At 41.7% G+C, this 18,148-nt stretch overlaps 1 protein-coding gene across 1 annotated transcript in view; it reads left to right on the top strand.

Moving 5' to 3' along the window:
- LOC110155091 (neuronal acetylcholine receptor subunit alpha-7) overlaps positions 1 to 18,148 on the top strand; it is a 58,703-nt gene that overhangs the window by 1,652 nt on the left and 38,903 nt on the right. The window contains exons 2-3 of the mRNA XM_020919150.2: positions 598 to 737; positions 8,385 to 8,429. Coding sequence (XP_020774809.1) covers positions 598 to 737; positions 8,385 to 8,429 — 185 coding nt within the window. The remainder of the gene's footprint in view (positions 1 to 597; positions 738 to 8,384; positions 8,430 to 18,148) is intronic.

Here is an 18,148-nt window from a genome sequence, read left to right as displayed (position 1 = left end):
TTTGGGGCTCATATTTCTTTAGGGTCATTTGTGTCAGAGTCATGAATTCATGTCGTCTATATTTCCGTCCCAGAGTATCACACTTCAGAATGTGTGAGTGTGAAAGGTCTAAGCAGCATCAGTGTTCAGCACCACAACCTGGAATAATGAAGCACAGGACTGGAAAAGAAAAGTGTTCCCATAGGTCTGTCTAAATGAACACTTAAAGCTTTGGAGATGAGATGTTTGTTTTTAGGTAACATTGACAGAAATGAAAATGTTCACAGCACTTGGTATTCCCGGGCACTCTCCAGTCTGTTCATGTCCGTACTTGTGATTGTCTAACACACACACACGAGCTGATGGTCGGTCTAATCTGGGCCGTGGCCAGAAAAAAATACATTAAAAATCTAAAACAGAAACATAACCTTATAAACCTTATTTGTGTGTGCGTGTGTGCGTGTGTGTGTGTGTGTGCGTGTGCGTGTGTGTGTGTGTGTGCGTGCGTGTGTGCGCATGTGTGTGCGCGTGTGTGTGTGTGCGTGTGTGTGTGTGTGTGTGTGTGTGTGTGTGTGTGTGTGTGTGTGTGTGTGTGTGTGTGTGCGCGTGTGTGTGTAGTGTCTCTGCAGGGCCTGCACCAGCGCAGACTCTACACGGACCTGATGAAGAACTATAATCCTCTGGAGCGCCCCGTGTACAACGACTCCCACAGCCTCACGGTGCACTTCAGCTTCAGCCTCCTGCAGATCATGGACGTGGTGAGTGTCTCCTCTACACCTCCAGACACACACACACACAGACACAGAGAGAAAGAGACAGACAGAGAGACAAAAGAGACAGACAGAGAAAGACAGACAAAGAGACACAGAGACAGAGACCGACACAGAGAGACAGACAGGGACAGAGAGAGACAGAGAGAGAAAGGAGACTTCCACAGCTTCACTATGCACATCATAGAAGTGGTGAGCACCTGCTCTACAGCTCCAGGAGAAAGAACAGAGAGAGAGACAGACAGAGAGAGAGAGACAGAGAGAGACGGGGGGGTGGACTGTCACAGTGTGCCGTTCTGACTGGAGCTTGCGTCTGCTGCAGATCGTGGACGTGTTGAGTCTTTCCTCTACAGCGTTTGTGTTTAAACCCTGAGATCTCCACCTGCACCTGCTCTTCATACAAATGTTACTGCTGTGCCTGTCCAATGTTCCACAGTATGACATTAAACACATCTGTCTCCATGGGAACAGGAAGGTGACAGAACCTAGTTACAGGTCAGATCTGTGGAGAGATGACCCAGCTCATAGAGAGAATGTCAGATTAGACTGTTTTTGTATTAAACACAGATACCATGTTCTGTAATGTTGAAGATTTCAGACAAAGTATTAACATCTCCATGGAGACGAGCTGAAGATAGACCCTCCACTAGAAAAGTTCCACAGTGCACTTTTAAAGGGACATATAGTGTCAGATCTTGTAAAGTTTTAATCATGCAGCAGGTGCTGGACGTGCTGCAGTTACACTGGACGTGGTCGGGTGTGAGTGTGTGTGGGAGCTCTGCTCTGTGTTTGTGTTTGTGTTTGTGCTAAAAACAGCCTTTGGGTTCAGGGGCGGTGGAAGTTGGTGTGAAAAGTTTGAGAATCACTGTTTGAAATCATTTGATGAATAAACAAAATCCTCCCACCAAGTTCAGAGCAGTGGAACAAAACTTCAGCTCAGATCAGACCAACGACGCGTAAACCAAACACGAGAGAGGAGAGACCAAACCAGCTGATGTCCCCTGATAAGAGAGTGATGATGGAGGGATGAGTGCATAAACAGTCAGACAGATGATTGGACAGAGCCAGAGCAGAACCAGTGCATCCTGGGATAATGCAGTGTGAAAATGTGACGGCATCACTAAACAATCACATTTAATCACATTTAGATCAGAGATCAGTGTGTGACGTTTAAACACCTCAGCAGGTTCACACACAGTCCTGTTGTTTAAAGAATCAATCATGAACCATGTGAGTTATTTATTATAAATGATAATTTATTTATTATAAATGATGTTCAAATACGGCTTTTCTCATAATTTACTATTTTGTCTTGTTCCACTCACAGTTTTTGCTTGAGCTGAGGTTCATTTAAAGGCTCATGTTACTCGATTTTCTCATCTCTGTTCTAATGTTTCCTCACCACAAACATACCTGGACTTGTGTTTGTTTCATTCGCATGTTTCACACACAAACCTGCACATTTAGGCTCAGTTCTTCTCTCAAACAGAAAACACCTTGTGATGTCATCATGTGATAATGCAGGAAGTGCTCCACTGTGATTTAAACTCCACTCACATTCACTAGAATCATTTGGATCATTTCAGTTCTCTACTGAACCAAAATAAAAGGAGCTGGTCACTTGAAAGCTATACCACTCCATGACATCACAAGGTGGAAAAGAGCATTTTGAGCTTTAGAGATGTAAACAGACTAATAATAAAGGATGACTCAGACATGTGTGAATGAAACAGAGCTCCAGGTGTGTTTCTGAGGAGGTAACAGTGTTCTAACACAGCTGAAAGTTCCATCTTTTATAATATAGGACCTTCAAAAAGTCTGGGCACTCTTCATGGACTTGCATTGAAAAACTGAAATTAACTGTACAAACAAAAGAATCAATTTTTTTCCCAAATGGTCCAGCCCTGCTGAAGAGTTCATTGCTTGTCTTTTCTGTCCCATGATATTATTTTCCTTCATAAGCCACTATATTTGTTTTGATACAGATTGATCATGTGTGTCCCTGATTGGCTCATCCTCCTGTCAATCACGCCCCTCTGAACTCACCGATGAGCAGACTCACATGTTCTAAAAGTATCGGAGAAGTGTGGACTCTGTATTCCAGGCAACAAACCTCAGAGACGAGCACTAAAATCAGCAGCAGAGCCATAAAAACTATTCTCATGGCTCGTGAAACTTTCATATTTCAGTTTTATCTCTTCTTAACAGGAACAGTGACAGACGTTTTTAATTACAATTACATCATCCATCAAAGTGAATGGCTCACACCCCTGAAGAACACTTTTGTGCACAGGCTGATGAGACTGAAAGTGCAGAAGAAAAGGTCCAAATGGCTCCGGCACAGTGAGAAATGAGCACGGCTTCATCTGCACAGCCAGAATCCCACAGCGCTGAGCTGTACGTCGATTCATGGTCAGACTCCGCAGCAGACAGCTGTTCTGTTCCACACACAGGGTTTTAGCATCAGCCACAAACTGGAGGAAACAAGTCTGAAAATGTTATGTTTTCTTTGAAGACATGAAAAAATATTTGACACGCAGCCAAAAAGAAGTGTAATTGTGTAATAGTGATGAACAAAACTATTACACAAGAAACAGCTCAGGAAACAGATGAAAGTCAGAGATGAAATGTGGACTACAGCTTAAGTCTCACAAGATTTTTCAAACCCACAAGAAAACATACTGTCAGATTTTATTTTATTTTTTTTGTATGTTTTGGTGCATGTGGTTCAGTGGTGTTTTCAAACCCTCAGCCTCACAGCTCTATCATGGCTGCCTGTTCATATAAATGTGCTCAACATGGAGCAAGTTTAACCTTTATCATGTGACCATTCTGACCAATGAGCATGAGAGGGGGCGGAGCTAAAGAACAGTTTTTGAAGAAAGTTTATCAGATTTGTGTTTGTACTATTTGATCTATAATAATATTACACAGTTTGAGCAGACTCTCGTCATAATGCAGCGCTGTGACTCTTCTGTCACGTGTCACTTCTGTTTTCTTCAGACTTTCAGCTCTGAAGAGCAGAACTTTTTTTTTTATTATTATTAGCCAACAGATTGTTTGATAAGGATTAAGAGGATTTCTGCACCACAGCAGAGAGAGAGAGAGAGCAGAGAGAGAGAGAGAGGTGAGGAGAGAGGTGAGGTGAGAGGAGAGGGCGGTGGGAGCAGGGAGGGAGTTGGGTGAGGTAAGGACACTTTATCGTTCCTGTCAGGAGTCTTGTGGTGTGTCTTTGGCTCGTCCCGTGGGCCAGTGTCCAGAGGAACCACCCAGACTCCACATAGAAATGTCCGGAAGAACTGGAGACCTGGAACCTTCTTTCTGTGAAGCATGTGAGGCCCAAAACGTTTTTTTTTAAATCAGTTATGATTTCATAAAGGCTTTTTAACATTTTATTTTTTTAAAAGTGCCTCTGTCCTGTTTTAAACGCTGCCTCATCCTCAAACAAACTCTGGCTCAAACCTGTAATATTTCAACTGCAAACTCTCCCAAGGAGCAGCGATCTGCTTCTGAGTAACATTACTCTTACTCCAGTACAATATTCACCTACTCTACACCTCTGCTCTTGTGGCTGACCGCTGCCATCTCAGGCCTGTCCTGAGCTCTGTGGCACTAACAGAGACTGTGCAGCTTTTTGTCAAAGTCCAATATTCTCGTTCTGATGTTTTCATGGAGATCTGAGCAGAAAACAGTGAGAGAAAATCTCAAGTGGTGAAATGTGTTTGGATGATGTGACGTGTCACACTGACCTCATGAATACTGCATGAGACTGCCACCTGCTGTCTGGAGAGGGCAGGGCACACAGCTAGAGGAGGAAGTTCATACTGGGCCATAAACATGAGGGATGGAGGGAAGGATGGAGGGAGGGAGGAAGAGAGGGAGGGGAGAGGGGAGAGAAGCGATTGGATGAGGAGGGAAGAGACAGAAGGATGTAGAAAGAGAGGTGAGCAGATAAAAAGGCAGAGATAGAGTGACTGAGGAAGATGGGGGGGGAGAAGGAAAGGGTAGAGAGAAAGAAAGGATGGAAGGGGATGAGAAAGAGAAGGAATAGTCATCGTTCTCTCTCACTGAATGGAGGAAAGACCAAGGGACCAGTGGAAGAACATAAGGGACCCAGGCCCTGAAACCTCCTGGAGCTCCTGCTTCAACTGCTCCAGGAGCCTCTGGGTCCTCATGCCAGAGAGAAGACAGAGAGACACAGAGAGAAAGAGAGAGAAGAGAGAAAGACACACAGAGAGAAAGAGAGAGAAGAGAGAAAGACACACAGAAAGACACACAGAGAGAAAGAGAGAGAAAGAGAGAGAAGAGAGAAAGACAGATCACACAGAGACAGATCACACAGAGACAGATCACAGAGACAGATCACATAGAGACAGGTCACATAGAGACAGATCACATAGAGACAGATCACATAGAGACAGATCACATAGAGACAGGTCACATAGAGACAGGTCACATAGAGACAGGTCACATAGAGACAGATCACATAGAGACAGGTCACATAGAGACAGGTCACACAGAGACAGATCACATAGAGACAGGTCACAGAGACAGATCACATAGAGACAGTCACATAGACAGGTCACATAGAGACAGGTCACATAGAGACAGATCACATAGAGACAGGTCACATAGAGACAGGTCACACAGAGACAGATCACATAGAGACAGGTCACATAGAGACAGGTCACATAGAGACAGATCACATAGAGACAGGTCACATAGAGACAGGTCACATAGAGACAGATCACATAGAGACAGGTCACACAGAGACAGGTCACACAGAGACAGGTCACATAGAGACAGGTCACATAGAGACACATAGAGAGACAGATCACATAGAGACAGGTCACATAGAGACAGATCACATAGAGACAGGTCACATAGAGACAGGTCACACAGAGACAGGTCACACAGAGACAGGTCACATAGAGACAGATCACATAGAGACAGGTCACATAGAGACAGGTCACAAGAGACAGGTCACATAGAGACAGATCACATAGACAGGTCACAGAGACAGTACATAGAGACAGGTCACATAGAGACAGATCACATAGAGACAGGTCACAGAGACAGATAGAGACAGATCACATAGAGACAGGTCACATAGAGACAGATCACATAGAGACAGATCACATAGAGACAGATCACATAGAGACACATAGAGACAGATCACATAGAGACAGGTCACATAGAGACAGAGACAGGTCACATAGAGACAGGTCACATAGAGACAGATCACATAGAGACAGTCACATAGAGACAGGTCACATAGAGACAGGTCACATAGAGACAGATCACATAGAGACAGGTCACATAGAGACAGATCACATAGAGACAGATCACATAGAGACAGGTCACACAGAGATGGTTTTGTGTTGAAAATCTTCTGTGTGTAAATGATCTTGTTACTGTGCAGTTAACACCAGCGTCACTTTGTGTGTTCTGTTTTCAGTTGATTTGTTCTTGTCTTGTGTGTTCAGATTAGACTTTTATTTCCCACTGGAGGCTCCTGTTGCTGTGGCAGAGTGGTTATCCTGTCTCCTCCCCTCAGTGAGAAGGTTGTGGGTTAGACTCCTGGTCTCTGAGTGAAGTGTGTGGAGTGTGCATGTTCTTCCTGTGTTACTGTGACACAGGTTTAGGTTTAGATCCCTGAGGTGCAGCTGTGTACATCACAGATCGCTGCATAAAAGTCCACGCACACACATACAGCTCACACAGGTCAGGAGCTTGTACAATGTAGAGCTGAGCAGAAGAGCAAATGAGGCGTGAAGTGCAACAGTGGAACAAAGTGCAAAAGCCAGAGACAGAACAGAACAACAACATTTGAACCAAATACAATTACAAACACACAATTACAAACTCTTGTGTGTGGCTCATCACACTTGTGTTCAGGAGCCCATGGCCGAGGGAACAGACGAATTAACAAATGTGTTTGTTTTCCTGCTGGGGGCAAGCTAGCGCCTCCCAGAGGGCATCAGGGAGAATCTCTGTTTTAAATTTGATTTGAGCTGCCAGTGATACATTTGGCTTTCTGGAGTAACTGTCTGCACCTGTCTGCACCTGCCTGAACCTGCCTGCTCCAGACAGAGCTGAGGCTGGGCACCTGCACTCCTGTTGTCTTTGAGCAGTTTTTTACAGTCTTCTTTAAGCTGTTTTTGACTGACGGGTGAAAAAAAAAAAAAAAAGTTTAAGACACTTAATACTAGAATTATAAAAAATAAAATTTAAAATCTTAGCTCTGAATCTACTGCCTGTATATTTCCTCCATATGTATGAAAGTTAAGCCAGAATCACCCCTCACTCACTTCTAGACCCTTTTTGGAAGCAAACCAACAAAGCTTTACTTTCATAATCCATAATTACATTTTTCTACAGCAGTGTCACTCTTTGGCTGGAATGTTGCACCGTTGGGCATTAAATGTATCTATCTCACATTTTATTCAATTTGAGATGCTCTTACAAGAAAAGACAAACACGGCTCTTCCTAGATCTGACCTGTAATGTTGCCTGTTGGTGTCATCTGCTTGTCCTCATAGAGACAGAACATTTAATGCCCTACTGTGTAACATTCTAGTCACCTCCATGGAGGCGAGCATATGGCAGAGTCCCGCTACAGAAAAGTGACACAGTGCAGCTTTAGAGAGCGTCTTTATTGCACAGTTTAGTTCTTTCCTGTGTTTCAAATTGCAGTTTTTATTAGACCGGGCTTTATGGAGCGCTCCTCCCCTCTGCTCTCTAGAAATATGGACTCAGAATGTAAACTACCTCTGCTCCATCTCTGCTCCTGTCTGCACCTGTCTGATCACATCTGCACCTGTCTGCACCTGTCAGCTCCTGTCTGCACCGGTCAGCTCCTTCCTTTACTTGACTTTTCATCTAGAGCATCTATAGGTCGTCGTTTATTTAACCTTTATGTTATTTACCTTTTTAGCGTGTGATCCAGGCTCTGAGCTACACGTCTGTAGTTTAATCTCCTGCTCGCTCCACTACCTGCGTGCCCATTAGCAAGAGCACATTCATCAAACTGACTCTGCTTCTTATTCAGCCTCCTCTGCGCTGGATCACTGCCATCTGCTGCACTCATTTAAACTGTGCACTGGACTGGCTCCCGTCTGCACCTGTCTGCTCCTGTTTGCATCTTTCTGCTCCCGTCTTCTCCGTCTGTGCCTGTCTTCTCCGTCTGTGCCTGTCTACTCCCGTCTGCACCTGTCTGATCACACATGCACCTGCTCATCTTAAAACAAATGTTATTAAAGGATATTTTAAAGGTCCACTGTGTAACTTTTCTGGTAAAGGGTCTGCAACTTATTTTGTCTGCATGGAGACTGGAGGTGTTGCTTGCCTGGAATACTCCTCAGTGTGGCATTATACTGATTTATCTCCATGAAGACAAGCTCATGGCACCACCAGGTCAAAAGTTACAGGTCAGATCTGTGGAGAGGTGACCCTGCTGTATATTCCCGGACTGTGGAACATTTGAAGCCTGAAGTCCTGAAAAATTCAGGACTGTTAAACAGTTAGAAATAAAATATTATATCTTCTGAATGGGAAAAGGTTGTCAAAATGTTGCATATAACAAGAAGCTGAAACCTGTGAATAAAATCATATATTTGTTGTTTTTATTTCCAGGATGAGAAGAACCAGGTGCTGACCACCAACATTTGGCTGCAGCTGGTGAGTCCAGACTCGTGTCCTTCTGTTTTCTGGCCTTTGGTTTGGTTTGTTTGTTTTTTCTAATGTTCCGGTTGATGGTGTCATTGAGCAGCTGTTTTGTTTGAAAAATCTCTATATTTATAAGTTGACATTGGAACAAGGACAGATGATATCTGAGGCACAAATCTCAGCCATAACAGAATACATAATGATGGTGCAGTAGTTAGAAGAGGAGGAGATGGTCTTTGTTTCTAATCCAATGTTCTTTCTGCTTGGACTCAAAACAATTTATTAGTCTAGATTCATTTAGTTTATTAATCTACAATATTTTACTTACTTTCAAAAAATGTCTGACTGGTTATAATATCCATATTATGTTATAACAAAAAAGCAAAAAAAGCAAAATCTGCTCAGTTATGGAAAAAAAAAAAAAATTAGCGTCAAAAATGAAATCACTTCAAATCAAACGTTAGCCTGTAGAGAAAGCACAGTATTTTCATTTATGTGTAATGTTTTTGATTCATATGCTGAGTGCCCACATCATTCAGAGGACTTTTTTTGTTTTTCTTTTTTGACAAGAATAATTCATTGAAATCAATAAAAAGATCCTAAAGGTGCGATTCTGATGGAGGAGCACATGTTAATGAACATTTAAAATGTAAATATGTAAAGATTTTAGCCAGCGTAGCTCGTTTTCATCTTCAGTACCCCGGCAGGTTGATGTGAAATCATCTACAGGACACAGAAAAGAACAACACCACCAGTAAACTCACTATACATACAACACACTCACTGTACACACAACACACTCACTATACATACAACACACTCACTATACATACAACACACTCACTGTACACACAACACACTCACTGTACACACAACACACTCACTGTACACACAACACACTCACTGTACACACAACACACTCACTCACTACTACACACAACACACTCACTATACATACAACACACTCACTCACATCACACACACTACAACACACTCACTATACATACAACACACTCACTATACATACACACACAACACACAACTCACTGTACATACAACACACTCACTGTACACACAACACACTCACTATACACACAACACACACTCACTCACTGTACATACAACACACTCACTGTACACACAACACACTCACTATACATCACAACACACACTCACTACACATCACACTCACACACACTCACTATACATACACACACACACTCACTGTACACACAACACACTCACTATACACACAACACACTCACTGTACATACAACACACTCACTGTACACACAACACACTACACACACACACTCACTGTACACATCACTGTACACACAACACACTCACACACACACTCACTGTACACACACAACACACTCACTCACTGTACATCACAACACACTGACTACTCACATACACACAACACACTCACTATACACACACACACACACTCACTGTACACACACAACACACTCACTGTACACACAACACACTCACTGTACACTCACTCACACAACACACACACTCACTGTACACACAACACACTCACTATACACACAACACACTCACTACACACAACTCACTATACACACAACACACTGTACACACATCACTATACATACAACACACTCACTATACACACACAACACACTCACTGTACACACACACACACTCACTGTACACACAACACACTCACTGTACACACAACACACTCACTATACACACAACACACTCACTATACACTCACTTTTAGTGCCCGACTGATATATCAGTTGGCTGATATTATCGGCTGATATGGGCACCTGGAGGCATATCGACTATCGACCGATGTTTGCTGATATGAGCCGATATTTCACGTGGTCATGTTATACCTCATTATAAAGCTTAGACTCTAAATTATGTTCATTTAATCCAGTGCTTCTCAAATAGTGGGGGGGGGGGCGCGAGGCTCCGTCAAGGGGGGCGCGTTTGACCTCGGGGAACATGCTTTTTTATTTTTTTATTTAGATTTTTTTTTACTGTCCTAGAATAAAGTGCAATTGCACTTCCACTACATTAGGGGGCAGTGGCGCTGTCATTGGCAGAGTGTGCGCAGGGAGCATTCGCTCGGTGGTGTAGGAGTTTTGTTTGCACTGAGCATGCGCGCTTTGCACACAGTACAGAGTTTGAGTATGAAGTGTAGACACGAAGTGTAGCAGACCCTCAAGTGACACCATGAAAAAATATTTAACAGGGATGAGAAGACAGACGGAGAGAGACGGAGATAAAGAGACAAACGAAAATCTCCCGAAAGCTAAGACGAGGAAATATGACGAAGCGTATGTAGCGCTTGGCTTCACTGTGACTACGGTGGGAGATGAGGAAAGACCGGTGTGCTTACTGTGTCTAAGAATGTTGGCAGCCGACAGCATGAAGCTCAATAAATTAAGGCGTCACTTAAATACATTACACCCCAATCACTCTGATAAGCCGCTTGAGTTTTTTCAGCAAAAACGTGCCGAATATTGCCGACAATCATCCCGCTTTGTGACTGCTACTTCAGTAAACCAGCGAGCGTTGTTGGCATCATATTAGGTGGCAGTGTTATGCAGAGGTGTACTTATATCTATTTTATAGACAAATTATACTATTTATAGTCACGCGGGGGGGGCGCGAGATGTTTTATTCTTCCTAGGGGGGGCATGACAGAAAATAATTGAGAAGCACTGATTTAATCCAATTTACAGACAGATAAATGTCCTAATACTTTTATTAGTGCAGACTTGGGATATGACGAGGAGCCTGTGTGAGCGCTGAGAGGTGGAAATATGGCAACTTTGAAGCTAGTTTTGGTTAGCGATTAGCTGCTGTTGCTCCCGCACATAAACAGGCTGTTTTATATTGGTCTATTGTAAAGTGACTGTATTGGTCGTATATTTGTTACCGGACCTGCATTGATATGTAAATGAGCTGTGAATAGAGGTGTGAATGATGATACTTGCGCATATAATTAATTACCGCGGTGTGCACGTATTTACGGCTAAAGCCTAATAGCGGTAGTTTAGCTAGTAGTGATAGGTCAGTCGCGAACGAAACGGCTCTTAGAGCCGGCTCCTTATTGGGAGCCGTGTTTTCTCTTTCTCTCACTTTTTTTCTCTTTACATCTCGTGCAGACTCGTGGGAGTTTGACAGCGGGCAGCTGCTGAAAATGAAACTTTCAGAAATCTGAAGAGAGAAAAACGTGCATATTTGGCTGTAGTTAAACATAAAATAAATAAACCAGGACTAATCTTGGCCTCGAGAGACTGAGAGAGATAGAGATCAAGTCCCGACACTCAGTCCTGGTTCAGTTTTAGTTTAGTCCTGCTTTAGACCTGCTTTAGACCTGCTTTAGACCTGGTTTAGTCCTGTTTGTAACAAAACAATCTGAAGAGCCGCTTGGGAGCCAAAAGAGCCAGCTGCTTTTAGTGAGCCGAGCCAAAAGAGTCGATTCTTTAAAAAGAACTGGAATACCCATCACTAGTAGCTAGAATGTGATGTAAAATGCCATTAGGCCAATCTACTGTCTGTAAATATGACGTAAAGAGTTATAATAATAAATGTTGCCTAAATAAACCCAATTTAAAATCCACTAGAGCCAAACCTAAGTTTTTAAACAATTCAAGATTTACAGTTAAATTTTACATCATTAAATATATCAGTGATTATATCGGCAGCTCCAACTCCCATTTTATCGGTATCATATCAACCACAACAAAATCCATATCAGTCAGGCTCTACTCACTATACATACAATTCATTTCAAAGTTCATTTGAAGTTTGAAATCAAGAGTTAAACCAACAGCCCCTCAATATAAAAAAATGTAATTTGTTTAAACATGGAGACATATTGGGCCATTGAATATCATGTTTAAATGCTGCAGTGTTGAAAGTTCTCGTAGATGAGCTGCTCTGTGTTTCATGTTTGACCTGCACGATAAACAAAAGAGTGTGTCCAAAAACACTTTTCCCACAGTAGTCGCCTCTAGAGCTGCTCTTGTGTGATTTGAGTTTCTTTTCACAAACTCCTTTAGAGGTGGACCAAGATTATTAAACACTTGTATACCATAATTAAATCTGCATATTTGATTGTGTTGTTCCAATTTAGAAATGTGTATTTGTCAAGTTTTCTGCAGTAGTGATTATTCGTGGGCTTTTTGTCTAATACCTTAAGTGTTTTTTATAGATAGTTTCAGCTCATTTAAGAGGAGGTTTGCTTGTCAGAGTCCAACTGATAATGCAATAATTTAGGTGCGGCAAAATCTGTGAATTTAAATACATAATTGCCAAACATAATTGTTTGATGTTAGATTATTTCTAATATGACGAAAATGTGATAAATCATATTTGATTTTATTCACTGTTCTGTTGACATGTTGTTTGAACGATAGTTGTGTGACTCCCAGATACTTCACCTCATGGACCTGCTTCAGTTTTGTTCCAAGCACAAATACATCTGGATCTGTGTTTTTTTGTTTTTTTTTGTTTTTTTTTTTGAGAAAGACATATCAACTGACATTGAAATATTAAGACTGTAATTGTGTGAATTAAGATTGTAATTGTGAATGTTGTGGCCAGTTTGCTCCTCTGACATAATGACTGACAGGTGCTGTGCAGCTTGCTGTTAGTTTTTAAAGTGAACATACAAGACTGCATCATCAGTGTACATCTGACAAATTACATTAGATGGATAACCTTGGAGCAAGTCATTCATGTAGATGCTAAACAGCAATGGACCCAGTATCGAGCCTTGAGGCACACCAAGATTATTCTGAGATGTTGGAGATTTCACATTATTCACACAGATACACTGCTTTCTCGAGATATGAGATACGATTGTAGCCAATTTAAAGTGATTTTCTCAAATAAGTGAGCTTTTGTAGTAGCGTGTGATGGTTCACAGTGTCAAACGCCTTGGTTAAGTCGATAAACACTGCGCAAACAACACCGCCGGCATCAACACTGGACTGGATGTTTTCGACAGGGGAACATAGAGCAGTCTCTGTGGAATGGTATTTGTGAAAGTCAAATTGCATTGGGTTTAGATTGTCAGGGCTTGTATTTAGATCCACAGTGAGGAGCTCTACAAACCATTTTTCAGCTACTTTTGAGATGACTGGTAAAATGTTGCTTGGCTTATAGTTGTTGATTAAAGTGGAGTCCCCCTGTTTGAAGATTGGCATAATGACTCTAACCTTCCAGGGACTTGGAAAACTACCTTCTTAAAGAGATTTATTGATCATATTTGTGATTGGCATAACAACTAATTGCTTGTGTTTTTTTCAAAAAGATGGTGTCCAAGCTGAAAGCTTCTTTGGCTCTTGAATTCTTGAGACTGCAAATGATGCTGTCCACAGTAGATTCAGATACTTCAGTAAATGTAGAATTGAGACGTGCATTAAATATAGTCTATTCTAAACCCTTTAAAATGTTTTTTTTTTCTTTCCCCAGAATGAATTTGTAGTTTGCATGCTCTGCCTGTGTATTGGTGCTTGACTCAATCTGTTACAGTTGAAAAATCAAAGCCTGACCAGGATGCTGCGTTGGGCTCCACTATAGAGCAGAGTCAGTGAAGCATGGATTATTAATCTGAATACATAATGTTCTTTTGGTCCACTGCCAGGATGAAATGTGTTACTGTCCAAAGAGGCTGAAGGAGGAGCTTAGAGGGAGTTTAATGCACCGCTGGCTCTGGGTCCAGATGAGAAGTCCTGACGAAGATCCTGGCTCCGGTGTACACATGGTCCCAGGACACAGTGCTCTGTTCATTACCTGCTCAGCTGAGCTCAAGATGCTTCAAACATGCAAAGGCTGAAGGCTCCACAGAGCTCAGGTTCCTTAGAAACAAAGACATGCTGAGTCGGACTATAGATAGAATGTTTCTTTAGCCTTTTTTATAGCATTATCTTGATTTATCAAGCAGTTTATCTCTTCTTTAAAGCTGAAATATAACTTTTCTCTTGGAGGGTCCACCACCTCCCTGAAATGTTCCACGGTACGGCATTACATTTACATCGCATGCATTTACACAATTATTGGTGTTTTCATTGCTAAAATGCCTTACCCTCCACTAGAAAGTGACATGGAACTGTCTGATAAACCAGATGTTACATCCTCTTACTTACTACCTCTTACTTGAGCTATTTCTTGGTCCACTAATATTATTTTGACACATTATTCTTATTTTCTGACTCAGCTCAGGCTAACAGTGATTATGCTGATGTGAGTAAATTTGGACTAGTCTTTTGCCAGCAGAATATTGTGTATGTATTAATTTTCATCTCATTTCAATGTGACAATACATAACTGTACAGTATTTGAATTATTATGGTTGAATTATTAAAAATGTGCAAATACTATTTTTACACATACACTGAAACTGTGTATGTTTGTCAAATATAATTGTTGGGGACTGATGGGAATCATTCATTAAAAAAACAATAACTGCAGTATGATTCAAGCATGTATACTCAAATTGTATAATTATAATAGTAATGAATAAGTCATAGGTTCATTTGGGTCTGCTTTGTGGAAACTCAGGACTACAGTGCTTCATACACAGTGCATTCATACAGCTACAATGTGTGTTTTGCTCAAGGACACAACTTTAGTATGTGATCTTGGTAGAAGGAATTGGACTGACTACCCTCTGGTAGAGAGTGTACTTGAGTGTTGTCATTGTTAAAACTCCTTTCCCTCCACTAGAAAGTGACCTGGTGCAGCTTTAAAGCAGCACCGTGGAACTGTGTGAACGTGGAGCATCACCTGCATGGACATGGACACAGGAAGTTAAAGACCTACTTTGGAACATTCTCCATGGAGAAAGATACATTTCATGCCATACTGTGGAATATTACAGCCAAAGGAACACCATTTCCATGGAGACAAGCTGGAACAGGCCTTCTCTAAGGTCAAATAAGAGTCAGGTTTGTGGAGATGCAAGCCTGCTCACAGTAAGGAAGAGTGTTTTTCTTTTTTCTTTTTTTTCTATATTTTTCATTGTCATTAAAACATAAGAAATTATTATTTTTTCTTTAAAAAAGAGTTACACAGTGGGACTTTTAAGTAAAATAAGAACTTTTCTCCAGACAAAACATGACAAACATAAAGGCCTGAGCTTCAAGGCCAGTGTTCCTTTCAGTGGTTCTTGTGGATGCAGATGGAGTTATATAATCACGTGGACAGACAGTCCTTATTTACTGTGTGGCATTTAAATCTATGACTGGCTCCTCTGCTTTTGTCATCTTCTCTAAACTGAACCTCTCCCTCATCTCCTCCTGTCAGCCGCCGGCCTCCCCAAAGCGCCACACATCAAACAAAATGGCCGCCCGCCTGTCACTGATAGCTCTGTGTGTCAGGCCCAAGTGACAGGACCAAAACACAGAGGATGAGTGAAGCTGCCTCACTCCCTCAGGCCCACCGCCAAACCACCATCTGCACTGACTTCAAATGAGCTCAATTCACCCGCTTGTATTGAAAACTTGTAACTTAGATGTATTAATTTATGAAAAATGTTAATGTCAAATCATAGAAATGCATTAGTGGTTAGGCTAAAGTGACTGAGCCAAAACTCTGAGAATGATTGAAGTCACCTCAGTCCCTCAGACTCACTGCTTAAGCAATCTCGATTATGAGTTCAGATGAGTTGAATTGCTGTCTTGTATTGAGTAGTTGTGACTTAATTTTATTACATTTTTTAACTGAAAAATCATAATCTGAAATAAGTTAAAAGCATAAGTGGTTAGTATGAACATACATTTACTTAGAAAAACTGTCTCAGAGTATGGCGAGGAGAAATTCAGTTTGTCGACTGGACAAAAGTTAGTTTGGTTGAAGATGTTTCGATGTTCTTGAGGTGACAAAGGCGTGGACGAGGGTTCCAGCAGACTGAGGGGAGAGGGACGGGCAGAGGTGAGTGATGAAGGAGGTGGAGAAGGCTTTGGTAAAGTATTTTATGTGGTGTTCATTACTAAATGTATTGTCCTTTCAATTACATTAACTTCAAATATAAGCAGATGATCCAGACATGTCGTCTTAAAATGACTCTTACTTGAGCAATTTCTCCGATGACTAATATTATATTGACACATTATTCTTATTTTCTGACTTCTCTATAACTCAGGACTAGTCACTTGCCAGTGGAATACTTTATGTATGTATTTATTTTCATCTCATTTCAATGTGACAGTACAAAAGCGTACAGTATTTGAATCATTATGAGACAATGGTTGAACTATTAAATTTAAATCTCATTAAAAAATAATAATATTGATGTAAAAATACACAGCTTAATTCATTTATGACTTGATTAGCTGCTAGCTGCAGAAATCTTCTTCTACCGTCAATCTGGAGCTTTGTAAACGGCTTTGTAAAAGCTCAGGCGTTCTTCTGTCTTTGATAATGTTACATCCCGGTGCAACAATAATCCACAATCTCTGGAACTCCATAAAGTTTATTCATCACGCCCACACTGTGAGTTTCTATGGGAATTCTCCACTGTCAGTGTGGGGTGTGGAGGTGCATGCTGGGATTGCATGACAACAACTGCAGGAGCTCTATAGCATGAACTTTATTTCAAAGTATTTATTTCCATGGAAACAAGTATGTGGCGGTGGCTGTACCAGAAATGTTCTGTAGTGCACCTTTGACATAACAAACACTTGGGTAGAAGAATATTACAGAACAAACTTAAAAAAGAAAGATTCTGTCTTCTCTTCACTTCTCTGTTCTTCCTCTTTGTTTCTGTGTTGGGGGCGGACGCACTGGGTTGAGCTCAGAACAGCTGCAGTCACAGAGGGAACTGCTTCATGTCACTGTTCATGTCATTATGTTGTGACATCTTCTCCTCCTCCTGAACTTCAACACACTGTACACACACTCCAACACACTGTACACACACTCCAACACACTGTACACACTCTCAAACACTGTACACACTCTCAAACACTGTACACACTCCAACACACTGTACACACTCTCAAACACTGTACACACTCTCCAACACACTGTACACACTCTCAAACACTGCACACACTCTCAAACACTGTACACACTCTCAAACACTGTACACACTCTCCAACACACTGTACACACACTCCAACACTGTACACACACTCCAACACACTGTACACACACTCTCAACACACTGTACACACTCTCCAACACACTGTACACACTCTCCAACACACTGTACAACACTCCCCAACACACTGTACACACTCTCAAACACTGTACACACTCTCCAACACACTGTACACACTCTCCAACACACTGTACACACTCTCCAACACACTGTACACACTCTCTAACACACTGTACACACTCTCCAACACACTGTACACACTCTCCAACACACTCTACACACTCTCGAACACTGTACACACTCTCAAACACTGTACACACTCTCAAACACTGTACACACTCTCCAACACACTGTACACACACCCCAACACTGTACACACACTCCAACACACTGTACACACTCTCAAACACACTGTACACACTCTCAAACACTGTACACACTCTCAAACACTGTACACACTCTCCAACACACTGTACACACACTCCAACACACTGTACACACTCTCCAACGCACTGTACACACTCTCCAACACACTGTACACACACTCCAACACACTGTACACACACTCAAACACACTGTACACACACTCAAACACACTGTACACACTCTCAAACACTGTACACACTCT

This window comes from Boleophthalmus pectinirostris, unplaced genomic scaffold, assembly GCF_026225935.1.
Source record: "Boleophthalmus pectinirostris isolate CB_2022bp ecotype Guang Dong unplaced genomic scaffold, ASM2622593v1 HiC_scaffold_2, whole genome shotgun sequence".
Lineage (NCBI taxonomy): Eukaryota > Metazoa > Chordata > Actinopteri > Gobiiformes > Gobiidae > Boleophthalmus > Boleophthalmus pectinirostris.
This window is presented reverse-complemented; position numbering and strand designations above follow the sequence as displayed.